Source organism: Bombina bombina, chromosome 2 (assembly GCF_027579735.1).
Source record: "Bombina bombina isolate aBomBom1 chromosome 2, aBomBom1.pri, whole genome shotgun sequence".
In the NCBI taxonomy this organism is placed as follows: domain Eukaryota; kingdom Metazoa; phylum Chordata; class Amphibia; order Anura; family Bombinatoridae; genus Bombina; species Bombina bombina.
In genome coordinates this window covers 423,724,923-423,752,425 of record NC_069500.1, presented here as the reverse complement: position 1 = coordinate 423,752,425, position 27,503 = coordinate 423,724,923, and the positions used below count along the sequence as shown (strand labels likewise).

At 38.8% G+C, this 27,503-nt stretch overlaps 1 protein-coding gene across 1 annotated transcript in view; it reads right to left on the bottom strand.

Moving 5' to 3' along the window:
• Nucleotides 1–27,503, bottom strand: part of SLC2A11 (solute carrier family 2 member 11) — a 168,655-nt gene that overhangs the window by 138,210 nt on the left and 2,942 nt on the right. The window contains exons 3-5 of the mRNA XM_053701969.1: nucleotides 27,067–27,227; nucleotides 26,029–26,153; nucleotides 14,471–14,600 (exon numbers count right to left, since the gene is read on the bottom strand). Of these exons, the coding sequence (XP_053557944.1) occupies nucleotides 14,471–14,600; nucleotides 26,029–26,153; nucleotides 27,067–27,227 (416 nt within the window). The remainder of the gene's footprint in view (nucleotides 1–14,470; nucleotides 14,601–26,028; nucleotides 26,154–27,066; nucleotides 27,228–27,503) is intronic.

The following is a 27,503-nucleotide window of genomic DNA, read 5'->3' as shown; positions in this document are numbered from 1 at the left end:
AACCGTCATTCGTCGGGAGACAACGGAAGAAGAGGATGGATCCGCGTCGGCTGCTTCAAGATGGACCCGCTCCACACCGGATGGAAGAAGATCGAAGATGCCGCTTGGAGAAGATGTTTGCCGGTCCGGATGTCCTCTTCTTGCCGGATAGGAGGAAGACTTTGGAGCCTCTTCTGGACCTCTTCAGCACCGGATGCCAGGACGGATCGGTGATACCTGGATGGTGAAGACAAGGTAGGAAGATCTTCAGGGGCTTAGTGTTAGGTTTATTTAAGGGGGGTTTGGGTTAGATTAGGGGTATGTGGGTGGTGGGTTGTAATGTTGGGGGGGGGGTATTGTATGTTTTTTTTTACAGGCAAAAGAGCTGATTTTCTTGGGGCATGCCCCGCAAAGGGCCCTGTTCAGGGCTGGTAAGGTAAAAGAGCTTTTACATTTATTAATTTAGAATAGGGTAGGGAATTTTTTATTTTGGGGGTCTTTGTTATTTTATTAGGGGGCTTAGAGTAGGCGTAATTAGTTTAAAATTGTTGTAATATTTTTCTAATGTTGGTAAATATTTTTTTATTTTTTGTAACAGTTCTTTTTTATTTTTTGTACTTTAGTTAGTTTATGTAATTGTAGTTATTTGTAGCAATTGTATTTAATTTATTTATTGATAGTGTAGTGTTAGGTTAATTGTAGGTAATTGTAGGTAGTTTATTTAATTAATTTATTGATAGGGTAGTGTTAGGTTTAATTATAACTTAGGTTAGGATTTATTTTACAGGTAATTTTGTTATTATTTTAACTAGGTAACTATTAAATAGTTCTTAACTATTTAATAGCTATTGTACCTGGTTAAAATAATTACAAAGTTACCTGTAAAATAAATATTAATCCTAAAATAGCTACAATGTAATTATAATTTATATTGTAGCTATATTAGGATTTATTTTACAGGTAAGTATTTAGCTTTAAATAGGAATAATTTATTTAATAAGAGTTAATTAATTTCGTTAGATTTAAATTATATTTAAGTTAGGGGGGTGTTAGTGTTAGGGTTAGACTTAGCTTTAGGGGTTAATCCATTTATTATAGTAGCGATGAGCTCCGGTCGTCAGATTAGGGGTTAATAATTGAAGGTAGGTGTCGACGATGTTAGGGAGGGCAGATTAGGGGTTAATACTATTTATGATAGGGTTAGTGAGGCGCATTAGGGGTTAATTACTTTATTATAGTAGCGCTCAGGTCCGCTCGGCAGATTAGGGGTTAATAAGTGTAGGCAGGTGTCGGCGACGTTGAGGGGGGCAGATTAGGGGTTAATAAATATAATATAGGGGTCGGCGGTGTTAGGGGCAGCAGATTAGGGGTACATAAGGATAATTTAGGTGGCGGCGCTTTGCGGTCGGCAGATTAGGGGTTAATTATTGTAAGTAGCTGGCGGCGACGTTGTGGGGGGCAGGTTAGGGGTTAATAAATGTAATACAGGGGTCGGCGGGGTTAGGGGCAGCAGATTAGGGGTACATAAGTATAACGTAGTTGGCGGTCGGCAGATTAGGGGTTAAAAATTTTTAATCGAGTGGCGGCGATGTGGGGGGACCTCGGTTTAGGGGTGCATAGGTAGTTTATGGGTGTTAGTGTACTTTAGAGCACAGTAGTTAAGAGCTTTATGAACCGGCGTTAGCCCAGAAAGCTCTTAACTCCTGCTATTTTCCGGCGGCTGGAGTTTTGTCGTTAGAGCTCTAACGCTCACTTCAGAAACGACTCTAAATACCGGCGTTAGAAAGATCCCATTGAAAAGATAGGATACGCAATTGACGTAAGGGGATCTGCGGTATGGAAAAGTCGCGGCTGAAAAGTGAGCGTTAGACCCTTTAATCACTGACTCCAAATACCGGCGGTAGCCTAAAACCAGCGTTAGGAGCCTCTAACGCTGGTTTTCACGGCTACCGCCGAACTCTAAATCTAGGCCTAAAATTGGACAAAAATATCTTAAAACAATAATATGCTACACAATAATTTTACCAAGAAAAAAAAAAAACAGGCAAAAAATAATGCCATTTTAGACCAAAATGTTTCTGCGACCAAAATTTTGGTGCATCCCTACTTAAAACCATTATAAATATCAATATACTGTATTATTCTTCATTTAGTTCTATGTAACATAATCATATATAACATTTTTTTTTTTACCAATTATCCAAATAAAGTATAATCCTAGAAAACTCATTATATGCAGAACAGTAAGTGAAGTAATAAACTTAAACAGCAGCTCTAGGCTAGCATCAAATTTGAAATATGCTACACAATAATTTTACCGAAACTAACAGGCAAAAAAACGGAAAACCGAAATAGCCAAAAATGCCATTTTCGTCCGAAACTTTCTGCGGCCGAAATTTCGGTGCATCCCTACCCAGGATAGTCAGTCTTTGCAGAGTTTGGCAGTTAGAGAATTTCCACAGCGAAGTCCTCACAGGAGCCACAAAGAGTAACAAACAAACGGGCACTGAAGAAACAGGAAGCCCGGAATAAAAAGCCTGGTAGTGACATCAGGAAGGGGCAGCTCAGACTACCTGTCAATCAAGCACACAGAGAGGACAGCTGGAGCTTCCCAGCGGCCGAGCGTGACAGTGCCCCCTCCTCATGGACCCCTCCGGGGGACCCGACCGGGCCTGGCAGGGTATTTCTTGTGAAAAGACTTGACAAGAGCTGGAGCATGAAAATGAGAGACTGGTTCCCAAGATCGTTCAGAGATAGGATAACCTTCCAATGGACCAGGTAGTACAGCCGATTGCCCCGTAGCTTGGAATCCAAAATCTGGCTGACTTCAAACTCAGAAGTTCCCTCTATGGAAAGTGGAGGAGGTACTCTTGATAGAGTACCGGTTGTAGATGACTGGCTTGAGTAAGTAGACATGAAACACTTGCTGGATCTTGAGAGTCTTGGGTAAAGCCAGGCGGTATGCAGAAGAACAAACTTTGGAAACAATTCGAAAAGGTCCAATGTACTTAGGACCCAACTTAGTACAAGGTTGTTTTAGACGTATGAATCTGGTGTATAAAAATACTCTGTCTCCAGTACGAAGTAAAGGAGCCTTACACCTTCTGCGATCAGCATATCTCTTGTGTCTTAAGGAAGAGGAAAGTAGATTTTGACGAATGAGTTGCCAGTGGTTACTGAGATTTTTCACAATATGATCAGCTCCAGGGACTTCAGCAGAACTGGTAATCATAGGAAAGGTTCTAGGTTCAAAACCATAAGCTACCTTAAAGGGAGAGGTCTGTAATGAGGCGTTATAGTGTGAGTTGTGAGCTAATTCCGCCAAAGGCAATAACTGAGACCAGTTGGAGTGGTGATGGTCTACATAATGTCTAAGAAAAGATTCTAAGGCTTGATTTACACGCTCAGTCTGTCTGTTGGATTGAGGATGATGTGCAGTAGAAAGAGATATGTTGATTCCGAAGTGCTTACAAAAAGACCTCCAAAACTTGGAAACAAATTGAACTCCGCGATCTGAGACTATGTCAGTGGGAAAACCATGTAAACGAGATATATGTAGAACAAAGAGTTCAGAAAGTCTTTGAGCTGAAGGGAAGCCTGGAAGAGGTATGACGTGAGCAGACTTGGAGAACCGATCCACCACTACCCAAATGGTCGTATTTCCAGCAGAAACAGGAAGATCTGTAACGAAGTCCATGGATAAGTGAGACCAAGGGTAATGAGGAATAGGAAGAGGGTGTAATAGACCAAACGGTCAATGAGAAGATTGTTTGTTCGAAGCACAAGAACTACAAGCAACAATATAATCCTTAACATTCCTCATTCATAGTGGACCACCAAACATGCTGCTTCAGTTTCCACAAAGTATTGGTTACTCCAGGATGACCTGCTGAAATGTTGTTGTGAGCCCAACGTAGAAGCTTAAGACGTAATCCTTTGGGTACATACAGGATACCAGAAGGTAGTTTGCAAGAAGATGGTACCCGGACTTGAGCAGCATGCAAAGCCTGTACTGGAAAAGAGGATACTTGAGCCAAAACTTTGACTGGACGTAGTATAGGTTCAGAATCCAAAGGAGAAGGCTCAGAAGATTGGAACTGCCTAGATAAAGCATCTGCCTTGGAATTTATTGAACCAGGAACATAGGAAAGTACGAAATTAAACCTGGAGAAGAACAAGGCCCACCGAGCCTGACGAGGATTGAGACGAGTAGCTGTATGGAGGTATAAAAGATTCTTATGATCTGTCAGAATGAAAAAAGGTACCCTCTAACCAATGCCTCCATTCCTCCAAAGCTAATTTTATAGCCAAAAGCTCCTTATTGCCCACATCATAATTTAACTCGGCAGGATTGCATTTTTTCGAAAAGAACGCCACAGGATGTATCTTGCTGGTAGTCGGATCACGTTGGGAGAGAACAGCTCCAGCTGCTATAGAAGAAGCGTCAACCTCCAAAATAAACTGGAGATCAGGAATTGGATGACTGAGAAGAGGTGCAGAAGAAAATGCTGATTTTAGCATTTCAAAAGCCTGTACTGCCGAAGTGGACCAGTTCTTACAATTTTGCCCTTTCTTAGTAAGAGAAGTGAGCGGAGACGTGATGTCAGCAAAGTTCTTAATAAACTTTCTATAGTAATTGGCAAAGCCAAGAAACCTCTGCAAGGATTTGAGAGTAGTTGGTCTGGGCCAGTCCTTGATAGCTGAAAGTTTAGCAGGATCCATCTCAAAACCTGATTCTGAAATGATATAACCCAAAAAGGGAATGGAACTCTGATGAAAAGAGCATTTCTCCAATTTAGTGAATAGGGAATTGTCTCGTAACCTCTGAAGTACCAGTCTTACATGATGTACATGTTCCTGTAATGATTTGGAATAGATCAGAATGTCGTCGAGATAAATTATAACAAATTGATTTAGATAGTCTCTGAAGATTTCGTTAACAAAGTGCTGAAATACTGCTGGTGCCTTGCACAATCCAAATTTCATTACTAGATACTCCTAGTGACCAAATCTAGTGCTAAATGCCGTCTTCCATCCGTCTCCTTTACGGATTCTGACCAAATTGTAGGCCCCACGGAGATCTAACTTTGAAAAAAAAGAAGCACCTTGAAGACGATCAAATAACTCAGGAATGAGCGGCAGAGCATAGCTGTTTTTGACTGTAATCTGATTCAAGGCCCGATAATCGATACAGGGACGCAGACCTCCATCTTTTTTCCCAATGAAGAAAAAACCCGCACCCACAGGTGATGAGGAAGGACGAATAAATCCTCTGGCTAAGTTGTCCTTTATGTATTCCTCAAGAGAGACATTTTCTTGACAAGAGATGGGATAGGTCCTTCCCTTAGGTAGAGGAGCCCCTGAAAACAATTCAATAGGACAGTCAAATATCCGGTGTGGAGGTAATGTCTCAGCCTCATTCTTAGAAAACACATCACTAAAGGCATGATAGTAATTAGGCAATGAATCAGGAACTTCCACCATAGCTACGTCAGGACCAGATGGTTTTGAGGGATTTTGCAGGCAATGTTTGAAACAGGTAGTTCCCCAGGAAATAAGTTCTCCTTTAGACCATGAGAAGACTGGATCATGAAGCTGCAACCAAGGTAACCCCAGAATCAACGGTATGTGGGGAGAAGTGATGACGTCAAAACGAATAATTTCAGAATGGAGTATGCCCACAGACAAAAGAAGAGGAATGGTAGAATTTTGTATGATACCAGAACCTAAAGGCGGTCCACTAACAGTGGTTACCTTAATTAACTGTTTCTTGGCTCGAAGAGGAATCCTGAGAGAGTCAGCAAAGTTTGAATCAATGAAAACTCCAGCAGCTCCAGAGTCAATGAGGGCTTGAGCTCGAAACTTGGTGTCTCCAAAAGAGATAGTTACAGGAACAAAAAGTTTAGAATTGAGGGAAGACATGGGATTCTGGCTTAACTCTGTCCTGCGGCTAAAGTCCTGAATTCAATAGCATATTGAGCTACCGAAAGGGATCCCTGTCTCAGATCCAACAATCCTGCCTCTGCAGCTGCAGACCTCCCAGGCTTGTCAAAAACAGAAGAAAAAATGGACACAAATAATTCCACATCCTGTAGTAAAGGATCATTCTTCTCTAAAAGAGGAGACACCCAGGCTAAAGCCTTACCCTTCATGAGGGAAATAATAAAGGTGATTTTGGAAGTAGAATTGGAAAAAACTTGAGGATTGTTTCTGAAGTGTTAACGACATTGATTAAGGAATCCACGGCATTCTTCAGGATTACCGTCATATTTATCTGGAAGTGGGATTCATGGTATATACTGTCCAACAGGTTGAGGTGGGTTAAAGACAGTATTGGAGCTAGTAGCAGCTGCAGTAGGAGTCACAGTAGCTTGAGAAGGAGCAGAGAGGTTATGTAGCAGAGCAGTAATCTGGTCAAGCTTGGAATCCAAAGATTGTAAATGAGCAGAATGATTTCCCAGAAGTAGCCCTTGTAGAGCCACAGCCCTGGATAACTCATTAGGGTCCATATTATGGCCCGTTTGTACTGTCAGGTTAGGAAAAGTCCAGAAGAAGACCCGCTAGGGCAAACTTAAACAACACCCTTGCACTCTGAGTTTAATCCAGGACGTGACCCCACGACAACCTTTAAAAAACAATGTACTCACGATATGGAGCAGGGTTAGACTGAGTCCAAAGTAATTCAAGATATCAGCCAAACAGACTTCTGAGTAAGGAACTGGTTTCAGGAAAAGTCTTCCACAGAATCAGGAGAGCAGGTATAGTCCACTTATACTCAGACAGAGGAAGGGTAAACAAGAAACAGTTAATAATGCAGGAGTAGGTAACTTGTTATCAGGCAGTTTGAGGGTTAACACTGTGTAGTCAGTCCTTGAAGAGTTTGGCAACAGGTTATCAGGCAGTTTGTATGTTTATACTGAATAGTCAGTACATGCAGAGTTAGCTAACAGGATAACAGGTAGTTTGAGGGTTAATACAGATTAATCAGTACTTGCAGAGATTGGCAACAGGTTGTCATGCAGTTTGAGAGTTTCACAGAATAGACAGTTCTTGTAATGTTTGGCAACAGGATATCAAGTAGTTAGAAGGTTTACACTGAATAAACAGTATTTGCAGAGTTTTGGCAACAGGTAAATAAGCAGATTGAGAGATTCACAGAATAAATAGTACTTGCAATGTTTGGCAACAGGTTATCAGGAAGTTAGAGGGTTAACCCAGGATAGTCAGTCTTTGCAAAGTTTGGCAGTTAGAGAGTTTCCACAGCGAAGTCCTCACAGGAGCCACTAAGAGTAACAAACAAACGGGCACTGAAGAAACAGGAAGCCCGGAATAAAAAGCCTGGCAGTGACATCATCAGGAAGGGGCGGCTCAGACTACATGTCAATCAAGCACACAGAGAGGACAGCTGGAGCTTCCCAGCGGCCAAGCGTGACATCATGGATGGAACACCATGAAATATATGTTTTCCAAACCCTATGATAAATCTTCCTTGAAACAGACTTACGAGCCTGAATCATAGTGCTAATCACTGAGTCAGAGAAACCTCTATGACTAAGCACTAAGCGTTAAATTTCCATGCCTTCAAGTTTAGAGATTCGAGAACCTGATGGAAAACTGGCCCTTGAGACAAAAGGTCTGGCCTTAAAGGAAGTGGCCAAGGCTGGCAACTGGAAATCTGGACAAGATCTGCATACCAACCCTGTGAGGCCATGCAGCTGCTATCAGAAACACATATGATTGTTCTATTATGATCTTGGAGATCACCCTTGAAAGAAGAACCAGAGGCGGAAAAATGTAAGCAGGTTGGTAAAACCAAGGAACTGCTAAAACATCCACTATCGCCGCCTGAGGATCCTTGGACCTGGAAAGGTATCTAGGAAGCTTCTTGTGTAAACGAGAGACCATCAGATCTATTTCTGGAAGACCCCACATCTGGATGGAGAGACCACTCCCCCGGATGTAAAGTCTGACGGCTGAGATAATCCGCTTCCCAATTGTCTACACCTGGGATATGAATTGCAGAAATTTGACAAAAGTTGAATTCCGCCCAAGAAAGTATCCAAGATACTTCTTTCATTGTTGAAGGACTGCAAGTCCCTCCTTGATGATTGACATATGCCACTGTTGTGATATTGTCTGTCTGAAAATGAATGTTAAGTTCTCTCTTCAATAAAGGCCAAACCTGAAGAGCTATGAAAATATCACAGAGTTCTAAAATATTGATTGGTAACCTCGTCCCTTGAGGTTACTAAACCCCTTGTGCTGTCAGAGATCCCCAGATAGCTCCCAACCAGTAAGACTTGCATCTGTTGAGAATTTAAGTATATCAGTTGTGATATCGAGTATAATCCCTGCGCCATTGGTGCAACATGCAAAGCTGTAGAGGCCTCATATGAAAACGAGCAAAGGGGATCGCGTCCGATGCTGCAGTCATGAGACCTAAAACTTCCATGCACATAGCCACTGAAGCGAATGATAAGTTCAAGCTCAAACGTCTCTTTTCTGTTAGGGATAGAGTCATGGACACTTAATCTATCTGGAAATCTATTGAGCTAGTACCAAGATATCATCCAAATAAGGAAACACTGCAATACGCTGCTATCTGATTACAGATAGAAGGGCACCTAAAACTATTAAGAATATTCTTGGTGCTGTTGCAAGGCCAAACGGAAGAGTGACAAATTGGTAATGCTTGTTTAAAAAAGAGAATCTCAGAAAACGATAGTGATCTGGATGAATCGGATTGTGAAGGTAAGTGTCCTGTAGGTCTATTGTGGACATAAAGTGACCTTGCTGAACAAAAGGCAGCATAGTCTTTATAGCCACAATCTTAAAAGTTGGGACTCTTACAAAACCAATTAAAGTTTTCAGATTCAAAATAGGTCTGAAAGAATTTTCCATCATAGGTACCATGAAAAAATTTGAATAAAAACCCCAATCCTTGTTCCTGCTTTGGAACTGGGAAAAATTACCCCTGAAAGTTCTAGATCTTAAACACTTTTTAGAAAGACTTGAGCTTTTACTGGGTTTTTGTTACATGGCTAAGAAAGAATTTTCCCAAAGGAAGTCTTATTTTGAATCCTATTCGACACCCCTAAGAAATTATATTCTGAATCCACTGATTTTGGACAGAGTCTGTCCAAACTCTTTGAAATAGCTACCAGACGAACTGGCTTGAGGGCCGCACCTTCATATAGGTTTAGGGGCAAGATTTGGTTTCTTATAAGGCTTGGACTTATTCCAATTCGGAGATGGTCTCCAATTAGAGCCAGAGGCCTTAGGGGAAGGAGTGTTTTTTTGTTCTCTATTCTGACAAAAGGAACGGAAACGATTGGAAGCTTTAAATTTACCTTTAGATTTCTTGTCTTGGGGCAGAAAAAACTCCCTTACCCCCAGTAACAGTGGAGATAATAGAATCCAAATGTGAACCAAAAAGATCTTTACCTTGAAAAGAGAGAGATAATAATCTAGATTTATACACCATGTCAGCATTCCAAGATTTAAGCCATAAAGCTCTTCTAGTTAGAATGGCTAAAGACATGGATTTGACATTGATCTTCCTAACATCAAATATAGCATCACAAATAAAATGATTTGCATGTTGAAGTAAAACAATAATGTTAAATAATTCAGAATCTGAATACAACTGCTGTGCTAAACTGTCCAACCAAAAAGTAGAAGCAACAGCAACATCAGCCATAGATATAACAGGTCTAAAAATATAGCCAGAATGTAAATATGCCCTTCTTGGATAAGTTTCAAGCTTCCTATCCAAATGATCCTTGGCTACAGGTAAATGATACAATTTCTTAAACCTAGAAGAAGGGTTAAAAGAGGTACCAGGCTTAGACCATTCTTTAGCAATCACATTAGAGATAGCGCGAGGAATAGGAAATACTTCAGGAGTAATAGCAGTAGTCTTAAATACAGTATTTAGACAATTACTAGCTTTATCATCAGGATATTTAGACTCCTCAATACCCAAAGTAAACAAAACTTCCTTTAACAGAGAACAAATATATTCTAACTTAAATAAAAAAGAAGATTTGTCTATATCAGTCTCTGACGTGGCATCCTCTGAATCAGAGGAGACCCCATCAGTAGAGGATACGTCAGTATGCTGAAGGTCAGAACTTAATTCACTAAGTTTAGGAAAAAGTTGCAAAAACCTTTTACATTTATTTGAAGGCAAAAAAGCAGTCATTGCCTTCTCTATAGCTGTAGCAATAAAATCTTACATTTCTGCAGTAATACTATGTACATGTAGACTGAGATGGAATAACAGTGTGTGTATTTGTACTCATAGATATATTTAACAATTTGTTAAACAAGAGCCACATAATAGAGCTGAATAAATTAGATCAGCTTAATTACAACATGCATACTTAGCTTTGTTAAATACCTTTTTTAGGCATCTCAAATCCTATGGTAACATCAGAGGCAGATTCAGTTTGAGACATAATTGCAAAAAAACTAAATTAGAAAAAAAAAAATATATATATATATATATATATACTGTATATATATATATATATATATATATATATATATATATATATATATATATATAACAGGCTTGAGAAAATGAGAAACAGAGCGAAAAAAATTATAAAAAAGAAAACTGATTCATAAAATGCTGCATAAAAGCTCTCTAAGTGTTAACTGAGAACACTGAATGAGCTGGGGGCGGAGCTTATAACTGCGATTTTGGCAGGAAATTTTTGGCGCTAAAAAAAGGCACACAATGATGACACATCACCCTATGACATAAATAGCATCATCACATTCATGACATGCAAAGCTGAAGAGGATTTCTAATATACCTATAACTCTAAAAAGCAGGTAAGAATTTTGATTGTATATACAAAAAAACAAAATGTACCAAAATAAAGCCTAATTAATACTTTTATTATAACTGCATAAAATGTGATTATCAACATTCCATGAGACTAACATAATACTTAGCATCCTAATTTATAAATAAATTACTAGCTCCAAAAAAAATGTATGTTTCACAGACTCTACCAAACTTGTCAAATATTTAGCCACAAATAAAGTCGCTAAAAAAGAGCACTGAATTACTGCCTCAAGGCATGTAAACAAACAATATATAACAACTTTACTTACAAAGTGCCCAATCCATAGCTGAGAGTGTCTTATATAATAAAAGTATATACTTACTGTTTAAGACACTCATCCACATATAGCAGACAGCCAGACCAGTACTAAAACATATCAGCAGAGGTAATGGTACAGGAGTAGAGGAGTATAATGTCGATCTGTAAAGGGAGGCAGCAGATGAATGCATGTATTATTTTAGTCAAGTAGTCACTATTTTTACAGTGATCATGTGACTAAGAACGAAAACAATTGGAAGCTTTAGATTTCCCTCTAGACTTTTTGTTATTATAGAATCTAAATCAAAACCAAACAACTTCTTTCCGTAAAAAGAAAGATATAATAATCTGGACTTTGACACCATATCAGCAGAGGAGGATTTAAGCCATAAGGCTCTCCTGGCAAGGACTGCCAAAGACATGCTTTAGACATAAATCTTCATAATATCAAACACAGCATCACAAATAAAATAATTGACACTTTTGAGTTAACCCAAAAGATTTCCACTAGCAGAGTCATCAGAACACTGCTCTAAAAAAATAGATAACCAGTAAGTTGAAGCAGCAGCCACATCAGCAATAAATAGCTGGCCTGAGCAAATGCCCCGCTTGTAAAAAGGCTCTTCTATAAAAAGGACTTTAATTTTCTATCCAAATTGTCTTTAAAAGAAGTACTGTCTTCCAAAGGAATAGTCGTACGTTTAACCAGGGTGGAAATGGCCCCATCCACCATGGGAGCAGTTTCCCACAAATCAACATTAGCAGCAGGTAAATGATATAACTTTTAAACCTTGCAGAGGGATTAAATGAATAACCTGACTTAGACTATTCATCATGGCAGAGCAGCATCAAGAATGGTAAAAATCTCAGGGAGATTAACAGTCTTAAAAGCTGAATTTAAACAATTACAGGGTATATAATTAGAAACTTTAGTATCTTTAAACTTTAGTATCTTTAACCCTTAAATTAAGAACAAAAAAGAAGAAACATCAGGTTCAACATCAGTTGAAGATTCCTCATTACCAGAGAAAACTTCACCATCTAAAGACATAACAGTATCCCTGGCTTCAGGACAGATAGAAGGTAAAATCTGAACTGACCTTTTACGCTTATTTGAAGGCGGGAGAGCAGCCAACACTTCAGAAACTGTAGCCTTGATAACATTTTTTACACTAGTGAATTATTATTACTATTCTCCTGTAATGAACAAAGAGACAGAGCATTAATACCCAAAGAAACAGAAATAGGTTGGTCTAATTGCATTAATAATTCTAAAACATGAGTCACATAAATGAGCTTTTTTACAATAAGCACACCTAATAATCGTAGAAAAGTGTTCAGGGGACTTCTAGGGTAGATTTAGGGATAGAATCAGACAGCTATTATAGCATTTAACAAAGCAATGCAAAAAAACACTATAACCCCATTAAAAAGCTCTTGAGAAATGGAAATCACTTACCCTAAGTAGCTTTTTAAATAAACTCACAGGTACAATGCGTGCTAAGCGAACTGCAAAACAAAGCAGGAGACATTAACATTACATGGTCAGATAAGGTCATTATTTAGATAATGCACGCAAAATAAACTGACAGCTATAAGGAATTTAGTGTGCCAAAACCCGACGTTTGCTAACCCAACGTGTGTAAACCAGCCGAAGCGCAAAAGTCACTATAATAAGACTAAAGGAACGTACGCTAACCCAACAAACATTAGCCCGACGTGCGCACCCCCGACTCATGTAAACCCAAAGGCCAATGCGCAAAAATGTAATCTAAGTGTGCCAAAAAAGCTGATGTGCGCGAAACAGCAAGGGGAATAATATGAAGGATTCTGTCCCAGGGCCATATATAAAACCCTTCTATCTGAAGAATCAAATGCACATCTTCATTTTTCAACCACCTCCAGCGGAGGCAAAGTAAAGACTGAGGTATGTGTGAGGTAGGTGGGGTGTTATAGGGCTTTTGGGGTTTGGGAATCTATGCTTACTTTTAGTGGTAAATAAGAGTAATTCCCAGGAGTAATAGATCGTGGACTCTCACCACCTGTATGAAAGCTATATATATAGTTTTCATAGATAAATAAAAAAACAAAGGCTCTATTTCTGTTTAAATGGAGTGATAGTAAAAATGCTAAAAATTCTCCGGTACTTTGAGCAAGTATTTCTCTGAAATTCCCGGTAGTGAAGGTAGTATATACAGATGTTTTACTTATGCTATAAGACATTGCCATAAAGAATTACGTGGCACTGATCAGCAGCAGCTGAAGAGAACAAAGGGCATAAATAAAGTTTTCAGATAAGTAACTTTATTTGGCAAATGCATTGGTGAGTGTAGGTGTTCTTTGTACTAAAGATCTATGTGCTTAACAAAATGATTTGCTAAATTCTTAATAGTACTATTTTTTTTAATAGTTCATTTTTTTCTGGTCATTTATACCTCATGCAATGTGAAAACCATAAACGTTTCCTTCCTAATGCCCTCTACCTTTCCTGTCCTCATGTTTGGGGCTGAGTAAGACAACATACTGCGAGTTGGGAAGTGATGTAACAATAAGGAAGCAGAGAATAATGGGTTTGCTGGGAGAAAGCGCCTGAGCTAATATTTAGATATACATTGATCATAAAAGTGTATTCTGATGTATGCAATTGGCCTGAGGTCTACTGTTCAGTTGTATAGCGAACATAGAGAGGTCTTTATGTTTGGGCATGTAGAACACAGGAAACGACTATTAGGGCATGCATCTGATGATTAGCTATACAGCTGACATAAGAGTTTATTGTGGGCCTCAGGAAATGTAGTTTATGAAAGAAATCTCCAGCAGCACCTACCACCCTTCATAGCTTTTTAGCAACCTATGGTAACCCATGTATAAGTAAAACTGTGTACTTGTGCACATCATTATTATATGTGCTTGTGGCTGAGTGTAAACATAAGTAATGTTTGTGTCAGTCCTTTGGTCTTGGCTCTAATTGGCACATCATTTTTGGATACTCTTTTGGACAAGAAAACTAAATTAATGTACAACCTACTTTTATGTGAGCATTTTTTTCTATCACCCATTTAAAAGTATGTGTTTTAAACATCAACAACAATTTGGCCTTGCGATAAGTGCACCAACCCTTTCTAGTTTTAGTACAAAAAGCCAAAGGTACCTGATACTGGCACCACTACTTTGTACAACTGTGTTGGTGTGGAACTGTGAATTTTGATGAATTATTAATTATGGTATTAAACAGCAATACTCATTTAATACAATCTTTTTTTCAACCAAAATATTTCTATATCCTTTTAATATTAGTTGCGCTGCATACATAAACCTTATCACAAAGGCACCGGTCAAAAAGAGGATAATGAAAATGCATAATTTAATATTACCTAAGACCAACCACCTGTCCAATCACTAGCCCCAGGGCGGTAGAAACTGCAGAGGACAAAGCCACTGTGCCACGCTGCTTCTTGGGTGCACTCTCCCCTAGGTACATAGGCTGGATATTCATACTGACACCTAAGGATGGGATATTAGTTAAAATATTAACAAATGAGACGTGTTCAATATTATTGTTTTTCATATTTTATTTGTTAAGCACAAGTATGTCATAGACAGTGAAATACTAATAGGTTACATTATAACAAAATGTATGCTCAAATAATAAATTATTTTCTTTCTGAATGATGATGGTCCACAGTCCTCCATAACATACAGGATATATGTCCAGCCACTAAGGGGTCATGAGCCCCATATCAGAGCTTTAAATCCCTCCCACCTCTCTCTTAGTTTAAGGTATAGCCGAGTAGAGAATAGGAAACATATAGGTAGGAAAGACAAAGCAGGGTCTGTAGAGGTGTCATTAGAACTGTTGCCTGAAAATTTAGATGGGTGGGGCCTGTGGACTATCATCATTTTCGAAAGAAAATAATTTATCAGTTAAGCATACATTTTCTTTCGTAAAATGATGATGGTCCACAGACTTTCCTGCCAAAAGCTGCTTGTGAAAAAGCAAAACCACAAAGTGATAAAATCTGAAAAAAGTACGCAGAGAAGATCATGTTGCAGTTTTGCGAATCTGCTCAATGATGCATAATTTTTTAAAACCCATGATGTTGCAACTTCTCTTATAGAAAGAACTGATATATGATTAGGAGGTGACTTTCCCGCCACCAAATAAGCCAAGAGGCCAATGCTATCTTAGTAGCTTTCTGCCCCTTACGAGTCGCAGAGTAGTGAAAAAACAAACTAGAAGTTTGTCTGAAATCTTTAGTAGCTTAGAGATAGAACTTCAAAGCACTGACTACATCAAGATTATGTAATAGTTGCTACTTTGTTAGCAGGATCTGAACACAATGAAGGAATAACCATTTCTTGATTGGTATTCTCCATAGAAACTACATTAGGAAATAAACCATATTTAATACAAAATACAGCCTTCACCTTGTGAATAATTATAAATGGAGAATCACAAGACAAGGATGACAACTCGGAAACTCTCCTTGCTGAAGAGATTGCTAATAGTAACAGTACTTTCCAAGATAATAGTAGATATCAATGGAATGCATTGGTTCAAAAGAAAAACCTTGAAATACAGAGGGACATAGATTCAGATTCCAGAGTGGAGAAATAGGTTTCACAACTGGGCTTAGTTCTAACTAACGTCTGGACAAAAGTCTGAACCTCAAGAAGATTAGCCAATCTCCTATAAAAGAAGAACAAATAAAGCAGAAATTTGACTGTCTAGAAAATTAGCAGAAAACTGAAGGATTCTTGTAATCCTAAAGGAATACCAAAAAACCCTCTGGCAGATGCCTTCCAAATCTTGTGATTAATCATTTGTGTCGCAGACTTTCTGGACTGCATCAAAGTTTCAATAACCAAATTTGAGAAACCTCTATGTCTCACAAGTAGACGTTCAAACTACTCCCATTACATTTGTAGATTTGAGATCCAGAGGATCCAGAGGAAGAAGCCATGGAGAGCAAGAGAACATCTGCACTATATCTACATACCAAGTCCTGCGGGGCCAGGCTGGAGCAATTAATATTACTGACGTTGACTCCTGTTTGATCCAAGTAATGACTCTTGAAAGAAGAACAAACAAAAGAAACAGGTATGCTAGATGAAACTCCTATGGACATACCAAGGCGTCTATTATATAAGCCTTGGGATAGTTTGATCTTGCACAAGCTTGGAAGCATGTGATTTAAGTGAGAGACCATCAGATCTATGTGCTGTAAGCCCATTGTGATTAGTGAGCAATCAAAAATGTCCTAATGGGGAGACCACTCTTTTAGATGGACCGATTGACTGCTGAGATGATCCACATCTCAGTTGTTCACACAGAGTTTTTGACACTTGCTGCATGGCCAGTGGACTGCAGTTACCCTTGATGATTTATGTAAGCCCCGCTGAGATGTTGTCCGACTAGAAACAGATAAACTTTTCCTCTTTCAACAGGGGCCAGGGCTGAAGAGCCGAAGTTCGCTTGAAGTACCAGAATGTTGATTGGTAACCTTGCCTCTATAGGATTCCAAACTCCTTGCACTCTTTAGGAAACCCAAACTGCCCCCCAGCCTGAGAGACTGACATCTGTTGGCACAATAGACCAAGACTGACGAAGGAAGGGTGACCCAAGGGTCAAAGACAGACTTTGTGATCTCAAGAAAAAGATTGTCTGACAGAGAAAACCAAAGCATTCTGTTGTTCCACATGTAGATAATTATTTGACCACTGAGGTAGCATAGCCAATTAAAGGGGTCTCAAGTGAAGCGTCTGAAGCAGCTACCATAAGACCCACCACCTCCATGCATTGAGCTACTGATGGAATGTAGCTCTTTGTAGGGAGAGACATGCCCTCTGAATTTTTATATTGTGAAGTTCCGTCAGGAACTAAATGCATTAGGATTGAGTCTATTATGACTCCTATAAATGCTACCCTTAAAGATGGATATAAGGAGCTTTAGATACATTGATACTCCAACCATGGCCTTAAAAAGATGCCAGAAGCTTGTCAATATGAGCAATAGCTAGTGACAGGAAATAAGCTTGCACTCGTATGTCATCCAGATACGGAGCAACTGAAATGTTGTGAATTCTGATCACTGGCAAAATTGTATTCAATATGTATATTAAGTATATAGGAATTGCGCCCAAGATAAAACGTGGACCTTGCTGTCACTAACGATTAACCCCTTCCAAGAGAATCTGAGTGAATAAGACAAAGTGTGAATGAGTGACAGCTCTAACAAGCGCAGGTCTGAGAATATAATGCTAACTTCAAAAAGCTTGTTTGGAAATATCAAATGGTAGTGTATTGAAATATAGGTGTAGTCTACAAAGCGCAATTGTTGCTAACAAAGGTGATACAGATTGTTGCCATTTGTTTCACTACAATTCACTGTGGATCAGGACACCCAGACGGCTCATCACAAGACCGCATCAACCTAAGAGGTATACAAACCGCTGTGAGTGCATAAATTGGAGAGGTATACAAACCATTGTTGAGCGCACCAAACAGAGTGGTATATAAATCATTGTGACCGCACCAACTTGAGAGGTTTATGTGTCACAGTTACCGCAACAATCTGAGAGGTATACAGACCGCTGTGACTGCACCAGTCTGATATGTATATAAACCTCTAGGACCGCACTAATCTGAGAAGTATACAGACTGTGGGGATTTCCTGCTTGGAAGCAGTGAAAAAAAACTATCCGAAAGTTGAGGTATTTGTATATTATCTCTTTTTCATTGTTTGAAGAAAAATATTACGCCATCCAAAAATGAATTGCATCAATAACTTACCTTATTTACAAACAAATCCCATATCAGACTGCAATTTTATTTAGTCTTAACAGACATTGGTTAATACTGGTACTTTTGTTAACATCATCACACTCATTTAATAGCACTTTGAGACGAGAGTCCTGTTTCACTATATTTGTACAATTGGATACTACCTTTAGGAGTAGGCATTTTAGCGTATCTGATTTTTAAGTATTGCAATTTCAAGGGAGACATCCTTTATGCATTTATAATATGTCTTTTTAATATTCATTCATGTTTCAGTAAAATTTGTACTTTTTATTCAAAATATTGCATTAGTGTTTTTCATATATACCTTATATTTGCGTATTCACCTAATATATTTTTGTACCAACACCATTACCATATATATTTTCAAACCTACCTCCAAATACACCTATATTTCTATACACTACCATTTGATATTTCCAAATGAGCTTTTTGAAGTTAGCATTATATTCTCAGACCTGCGCTTGTTAGCGCTGTCACTCATTCTCAAAATTGTATTCAACACAGAGTGGCAGCCTAGCAGTGTTTTGCAGAAAAAACCTCAGGAACTGAAAGTGATGCCCGTGTATAGGGATGTGCAGATATGAATCCTTGAGATTTATAATAGCCATAAAACTGACCCTTTGGATTAAGGGTAAAAACAGAGAGGAATGTTCCCTTTATACCCTGACCAATATGTTTAGGAATGATAACTCTTGAATAGGACTGTAAATCCCTTTGGACAATGAACAGATTGGGGTAAAAACTCTTGTCTCTAAGGTTACACTGGTACTGGTATTAATTATTCTCCTATCCTCCAAATCGTTTTATACAGGTTGCCACCTCTGAAGGATATTTGGCAACATGAGATAGGACCGATGGTCAATAAGGAGGACTTTGCTTTAAAGAGAACAAAACTCTTGTTCTCTTGAAGGACAAAGAGAATCAATCCGGATATCTGAACTATTCTTCCTGATGTATCCTAACATGTATAAACTTATACCTAAGTTTATACAAAGTATATTAAATTTGTACATGACATAAGCATCAAATGTAGTATACATGAACATACTTAGCCCTTTGAGTGCTAAGTACTTTCCCACCTGGGTGCTAAGCTGTTTTAAGGTTTTTTCTATTTTTTGAAATATTTTTTTACTTTTTTTTTTTCAGATCCGCAAGACTTACACTGTTGGAAAGGTTAGACGATTACCTTTCCGACGGTGGGTCTTGGGGGTCTGTAGCTGCTTAGATGCCTGAGACACAGGCTTCTAAGCAGCATGCCCCATTTTCCTATATTTAAAGTAATTTTTAAATAAAGTTGTGCGGTGATGTCATCACGTCATTGCGCGTGACGTCACCGCGCATAACGTGAAGCGGGTGGAGGAGCGGGTGGGAACCCCCATATCTCCCTCAGGGTGGGAGAGTGCTAGCGACGGCTCTGAGCAGTCGTTATCACCTGAGTAGGAAACTCTGCGACGGCTCAGAGCCCTCGTTAGCACTGAAAGGGTTAAACATATGCACATATTAGTTAGTCAAGTGGCCATACTGACTAAAGAAGCAGCACATATAGACTAACAGGTGCACATTAGATACTTGTAAATCCCTGTCCAGAATAAGCAGAGACTGCGTATACTTTAAAAAGTAAATACACAATGTACATTGTTTATGAAAATATTCATGATTAATGTTGAATGTCTGGATGATAAACGTATGTGCAAACATATACATCACTCATCACAAATCTCTAAAGGATGTTTGCTGATAGTGAAAATATTTATGATCAATGTTTAGTATCTGAATAATAGAACCTTTATGCATAGATATAAATTACACATAACATAGGTTTAAAAGAGATACCAAAAGATTTTATCTCTAAAGGATCTCCTCTGTTGTACTAAAATACAAATAAATCCTGTACAACTGCATTTGGAATTAAACATGTAGAGTACAACACATGGAAGGTATATAATTAGAGGGGCATATACTATCGATTGTGTACACTAGAAGCAAAGGACAAATAGGGCCAGATTACGAGTGGAGGGCAAAAATGATCTTTCGCAAAGCGCGATATTCGCGTTCCACGGGTAACACCAGCGCATGCTGGTATTATTAGGTCAGCGCAATGCAAGCGAGCTTACATAGGCTCTAATGGGAGCCTCATTCTAATGCTGATAGACATGGCACAGAACCTAGCACAGTGAAGGGGGTGAGTTGCGCAGCGATGGGCAGCAAAGCTTAAATATACAGTATATGTATATGAATATATGCATATATATTTATATGTTTATATAGATATTAACACATACATATATATGTATATAAGCATATACTATTATATTAACAGTTAAAACACAGTCACAATAGGCTGCAATGTAAAGGCACTTTTCAGTGCTGTTTTTATTCTAACACCCCTCACTTTAACCCCTTATAACTGCTTTGTGCAGTTATTTAATAAAAAATAAAAGATGCTCATATTTTTTATTTTAACAAGGAACAGTACACTTTATTTTGGGAGCAATTGGGGGTCATGAGGTTTGACCTCTGGTTAATGAAGTCTAGCGCAAAGTAAATTTTCCCATTAAAAGGCGCACATTAAATTAGCGCTCCACTTGTAATCTAGTTCATAATGTCTTGTATATCTACAAAGACAGAAGTTCTGCCTATGTAAAATCATTATGTGGGCTGCTGAACATGCAATGAACATAAACAGCTTCTTGCGATTTGTATATTAAAATAGTGTACATAACCTACATGAGGTACTTTACTGCAAATAATATTCCAAAGGGCATATAATGTACAACATTGCAGACTGACTTAAAAATAAAGCATTGTACTCCTAGCCATGATGGGAGTACAATGCTTTATTGACTTATAAGTAAGTATTAATAGCACAAATAGTTTAAATTAAATGATAATAGCACCATTAGCGCTGCAGAATCTGTTGGCGCTATACAAATACCTGATAATAATAATATGTAATTATGAACAGTACAATATATAATTGCACATATTATAGTAAATTGAGTACACTGTAGATCACATGAAAATGTGCTGTGGTGTACATCTTCCTAAAGGTCCTTGCAAAAACCACCTTCCTAGAGGATGTTATTAAATCTGAACCCTTAGGTTATCAGCATAATTATTTTGCACACTTACCTCAGGAGACTGGGTTTAATCTCCAGATTTACGCTTACACATACTTATTTTGGGGACAGTCACTATTTTGTTCATGTTTTTTTTTAGCTTAAAGGGACATGAAACCCAAATTTTTTCTTTCATGATTCAGATAGAGAATACAATTTTAAACAACTTTCTAATTTACTTCTATTATCTAATTTGTTTCATTCTCTTGGTATAATTTGTTGAAGGAGCAGCAATGCACTAGTGGTTTCTAACTGAACACATGGGTGAGCCAATGACAATCGGTATATATATGCAGCCACCAATCAGCAGCTAAATGACAATCGGTATATATATGCAGCCACCAATCAGCAGCTAGAACCTCTCTGCTGCTCCTGAACTTGCCTAGAAAAAACATTTTTAGCAAAGGATAACAAGAGAAGGAAGCAAATTAAATAATAGAAACAAATTGGAAAGTTGTTTAAAATGGTATTCTCTATCTGAATAACGAAAGAAAAAATTTAGCTTTCATGCCCCTTTAACCCCTTAACGACCGAGGACGTGCAGGGTACGTCCTCAGAAAAAAGGCAGTTAATGCCTGAGAACGTACCCTGCACGTCCTCGGTGTGGAAAGCAGCTGGAAGCGATCCTGCTCGCTTCCAGCTGCTTTCCGGTTATTGCAGTGATGCCTCGATATGGAGGCATCCTGCAATAACCTTAAATGGCCATCCGGTGCAGAGAGAGCCACTCTGTGGCCCTCTCTGCACCGGACATCGGTGGCCGGTAACGTTGGTGGGTGGGAGCTGACTTGGGAGGCGGGTGGGCGGCCATCGATGGGCCGGGTAATGTAGAGGGGGGCGGGATCGGGGGCGGGGGCGATGGGGGCGCGCACAGGCGCGCGCGCGTGCACGTCGGGCGGCGGGCGGATGCGTGCACGGGGCGGGAGCGGGTGGGAACCGCTACACTACAGAAAAGACTGTTCTAAAAGTTTGTGTAAAGCTTTTTATTTTTTTTAAAAAAAACAGTCAAAGGTATCTAGGAGGGGGTGGGGGTTTGTTCTTTGGTGGGTAGGGGAGCTACACTACAGAAAATGGGGAAAAAATAAAAAAAGCAACTGTTTTTTTTATAAACTGGGTACTGGCAGACAGCTGCCAGTACCCAAGATGGCGGCCATTAAGGCAGAGGGGGAGGGTTAGACAGCTGTTTGGTGGGGGATCAGCCAGGTTGGGGGCTAAGGGGGGCTCCTACACAGCAGCATATGTAAATATGCTTAAAAAAAAAACCCAAAAAGCCTAAATATATATTTTATTTTAGTACTGGCAGAGTTGCTGCCAGTACTTAAGATGGCGGGGACAATTGTGGGGTGGGGGAGGGAAGGGAGCTGTTTGGGAGGGATCAGGGGGTCTGATGTGTCAGGTGGGAGGCTGATCTCTACACTAAAGCTAAAATTAACCCTGCAAGCTCCCTACAAACTTCCTAATTAACCCCTTCACTGCTAGCTATAATACACGTGTGATGCGCAGCGGCATTTAGCGGCCTTCTAAGTACCAAAAAGCAACGCCAAAGCCATATATGTCTGCTATTTCTGAACAAAGGGGATCCCAGAGAAGCATTTACAACCATTTGTGCCATAATTGCACAAGCTGTTTGTAAATGATTTCAGTGAGAAACCTAAAATTGTGAAAAATTTAACTTTTTTTTTAATTTGATCGCAATTGGCGGTGAAATGGTGGCATGAAATATACCAAAATGGGCCTAGATCATTACTTGGGGTTGTCTACTACACTACACTAAAGCTAAAATTACCCCAAAAAGCTCCCTACATGCTCCCTAATTAACCCCTTCACTGCTGCGCATAATACACGTGTGGTGCGCAGTGGCATTTAGCATCCTTCTAATTACCAAAAAGCAACACCAAAGCCATATATGTCTGCTATTTCTGAACAAAGGGGATCCCAAAGAAAAATTTACAATCATTTATGCCATAATTGCACAAGCTGTTTGTAAATAATTTCAGTGAGAAACCAAAAGTTTGTGAAAAAATTTGTGAAAAAGTGAACGATTTTTTGTATTTGATCGCATTTGGCGGTGAAATGGTGGCATGAAATATACCAAAATTGGCCTAGATCAATACGTTGGGATGTTTACTAAAAAAAAATATATACATGTCAATAGATATTCAGGGATTCCTGAAAGATATTAGTGTTCTAATGTAACTAGCGCTAATCTTGAAAAAAAAATGGTTTGGAAATAGCAAAGTGCTACTTGTATTTATGGCCCTATAACTTACAAAAAAAGCAAAGAACATGTAAACATTGGGTATTTCTAAACTCAGGACAAAATTTAGAAACTATTTAGCATGGGTGTTTTTTGGTGGTTGCAGATGTATAACAGATTTTGGGGGTCAAAGTTAGAAAAAGTGTGTTTTTTTTCCATTTTTTTCTCATATTTTATAATTTTTTTTAAAGAAAATTATAAGATATGATGAAAATAATGGTATCTTTGGAAAGTCCATTTAATGGCGAGAAAAACGGTATATAATATATGTGGGTACAGTAAATGAGTAAGAGGAAAATTACAGCTAAACACAAACACCGCAAAAATGTAAAAATAGCCTTGGTCCCAAATGGACAGAAAATGGAAAAGTGCTGTGGTCATTAAGGGGTTAATGAGTAAAAACAGTAATACAGGGCAAATTTTCATCTGGGATTTGTATGCAAAATCTGAGGTATAGAATTCTCACAGAGTTGATTGACCTTGCATACTGAAACAGATTTGCAAAATAAACATATATACATATACCAGAAACGGAGTCCTCTATAGAGACATCAGTGGGGACAGAGTTATTTTATTCCATTTTAACTTATAATAGAGTATGCAATGACACCCTATTTAAGGTCTAGTAAAAAAAAACAGGTAGAGAACCCTCTATACTATACTTAAACGCCATAAGACACTTATATTTATTCTTTAGTGTATGTAACACTACAGCGGAAGGTACTGTAAATCTGGCCCAACACTACTGAAGCAAAATTAATGGTTGGAGAAGCTTTGGACTGAGGAAAACACCTGGGAACAATGAGGGGGCGCGGAGAAAAGCTGGTGCTGCAGTGAACAGTTTAACACTACTTTTAGTTAAGTAATGTGCACCATGCATCTTATACATCCAATCCTAATACAATTATGATCTCCTGCCTAGCCGGTGCCTTCTCTACTGAACCGCTAACTGCACTAAGCAGATGGCGGCATTCTTAAAGGGCTATACAGCGGTTTTTAACAAAGTTCCCCAATAGTGTCCCCAGAGCTGCAGAGGGCTGTAAAGGGCCTCAGTCTTCCCTGACTATGACCCTGATAAGGATAGGGCAGGTAGGGACCCAAAAAGAAGAAAATAAATGTGTCATAAAGAAAGCAAGTTAAGTACCTGTGTCAAAGTCCCTACAAATAGTCTCTGGGCAGTGTGTGTGCTGTAAAAAGTGACTTACCTTACGCAGCACACCTCCACTGGCTTACCAGGCATGTCAAATCCTTGTCAATGCAGCTGCAGCAGTATCCAGTAGAGATCCCATCCAGTGCAGGTATTGAGTACCACAGAGGATTGCAGTAGGAAATACCTGTGTCCCTCAGCGGGAGGCTAAGGACGAGTCCCTCCAACGCCTGAGGGTAGTTATGGCTGAAGTCTCATAGGGAAATACTGCGCATATAACAGGGTATTCTTATGTCCCTGTATCATTCAGCTGCTGTGAAGATTCTCTTCTGTCTTTGTGAATGATACTTCCCAGGGATACTGGGTCTCACATAGGTCTGAGCTCCCAAATTAAAATCCATAAGCAAGTAGCTGGAGACACCGCTATTCTCAACTAACTCCTACAAGGCCTAGAACAAAACTAAGAGAGAGATGGGAGGTGGGAGGGATTTTAAGCTCTGATACGGGTTCTTGACCTCCTTCTTGTGGCGGGAAATATATTGCATGTTATAGAGGTCTGTGGATCATCATCATTTTACAAAAGAAATATCATTTCATTAGAGAAATTGCATCAAAGAGATATGAAGATAATGAGAGCCCTGCTCAAAAAAAGATCATACAAGGTAATATAAAAAGTTATAGGAACAGTATATAAAACACATATAAAATGTTTAGTTCTGCTTAGTAAAACAACTTTGCAATAAACTATAATTATGTATTTTGCTGCTTTCATATTGATATTGAGAAGAATGCATTGACTTTGGTCTCATTTGTGTAAAGTGGTACTAGAAGTCTAATGAATAACCCAGTGAGGAGATGCATAAAGAAAATACATAGTGACCATAAACACAGCACTGCTGGACACCAACCGAGAAAGGAAGAGGAGGGAAGATACCATAGAAGACATTAAAAGAGCAATTAAGTAGGAGAAAAAAACAGAAGGCAGAATTGTGAAGCTTGATAACATGGATAATGAGTAGAAGAAGAAGTAAGATGAATAGTATCAGACATCTGACAGGTCTGGTAGAATGAATGTCAGTGGTCAGTTTACTATGGGCAGTCGTGAAATGTAGAGGCCAGTGTCAAATTGGAGAGAGATGAGTCTATAAAACAACATGGATGCTAATGGGAGGAGAGGAATTGGATGGTAGTGGGGAAGGGTAGGTAAGGTCAAGAGACAGTTTCTTTAAAATAGGTTTGACTTTGGTTATGACTTTATGTTTAAAGAAAGAGGGAAAAGTAAGGGGGAAATTAGTTTTATCTAGGCTAAAGTTTAGAAGGAGAAAACCAGATACAGAAATTGGTTTGTTACCAACTTGAGGTCGGTGGTAGAAATCAAGGTAAAGAATATGACCATTGTTTTGAGTGGGAGTTTTTTCCCATTGAGACAGATCATGAAGAAGGTTGCTGTAAGATGCTGTAAGTATTAGGACTGGACTTAATAATAAGGATACTGAAGTCATCAACAACAATACCAGTTGTATCATCAGAAATGAAGAGTAAAAGCAAGATGACAAAAGTCATTACATTCATTGAGTTATTTTCTACTCCATGCTGTAAAGACTCACCAGAATTGATACCTGCAAGCATTCTGCCAATCACAATCATTTCAAAAGATTTAGCAGAACGGCTGAACCCGCAAAGAACTGCAGAGAGTATCACAAATATATTGTTGAAAAGAAGAGACTTCTTCCTGTAGGACATGGGCAGAGGATAAATAAAGAGGCAAAGTGTACAGCAGAACTACGACTCGGACAAACAACTTTTAATTAAAAAAAAAAGGATATGATACATATACAATAAAGCACAGATATGTGTTCTTCTTTTTTAATACAATGCAAATAGGGAGATGTCTCCTAAAATTACTGTTCAAAATGGAAATAAATGTTTAGTATAATTTGATGATTTTCAAAGAAACTAAAGGCTAATCTAGGGGTGTCTAAAACATACCAGGGTTTCAGATTTCTTATATGGTTGAGTTACCCAGATTCATTTTAAGGGAAAGGAAATCCTGAAATTTTCAATTGTTAGCGTACCTTGGCAACAAAACTACAGGTAGACAGCCCTGGCCTACATCAATAAGAATTTTAGATGCTTAAAGGGACATTCCAGCCAAAATTTTAATCCACATGGATGCATTTCAGTTTTCGATAGAAGCATTTTTGTAATATACATGTACTAGCAAAAAATGCTTCTTATAAAAGCTATAGCTGTTTTAAATTTGTATTTAAGTATGCCCCGTGCACCAGCATTTTAAACTCAGCACTTGTTCAGAGAGCCTAAGGGGTTTGTACCATCTGCTAATAACTAAATTTGTTAATTGCTGACATAATACAACCCCCACTGGTGCTCTAAGCAGCTGTAGTAATTAAAATGTTGGTGCACTGAGAATATCTAGCTATGCTTCACATGCACATGCAGAGAAAAATGTTATCACTAAACAGTGATAACTTTTACTAGAAGCATTTTTGCCAATACATATATATTGCAAATATGTTTCTATTCAAAGATGTAATTCATCAATGTACATTTGAATTTTGACCGGAATGTCCCTTTAAGAGGGCTAATGCTACTTTTACATAATATTCAAAGAAATAACAAATTACCGTCCAAGCTTTATGGCCATAGGGCCTGCCAATAGTGCCCCCAGGAACCCGCCTAGGGGATACACAGACACTATGATTGACCAGATGAGAGTGATGATCGTGTTGTCCAGTTCTGAACCATTGCGCTCCAGCCACGTATGGTTTACAAACTTTTGGATGTGCTGTGAAAAAAAATGTGGGGAACAGAAGTAGGATAAAAACCTATGAGCACAAGGCATGTGTATAGCCAGTAATTCCATCTACAGAGACAAGTATAAAGATAAAAATTTTTACACACATACAAAATAAAATGTGAAATCCTACATAGTTAAATGGACAGTCTAATCCAGAAATGTTGTTAACCCCTTAAGGACCAGCGCCATACCCAGTACGGCGTTGGTCGTTAAGCCCTTAAGGACCAGCACCATACCCTGTACGAAGCTGCTGTCCTGGGCCTC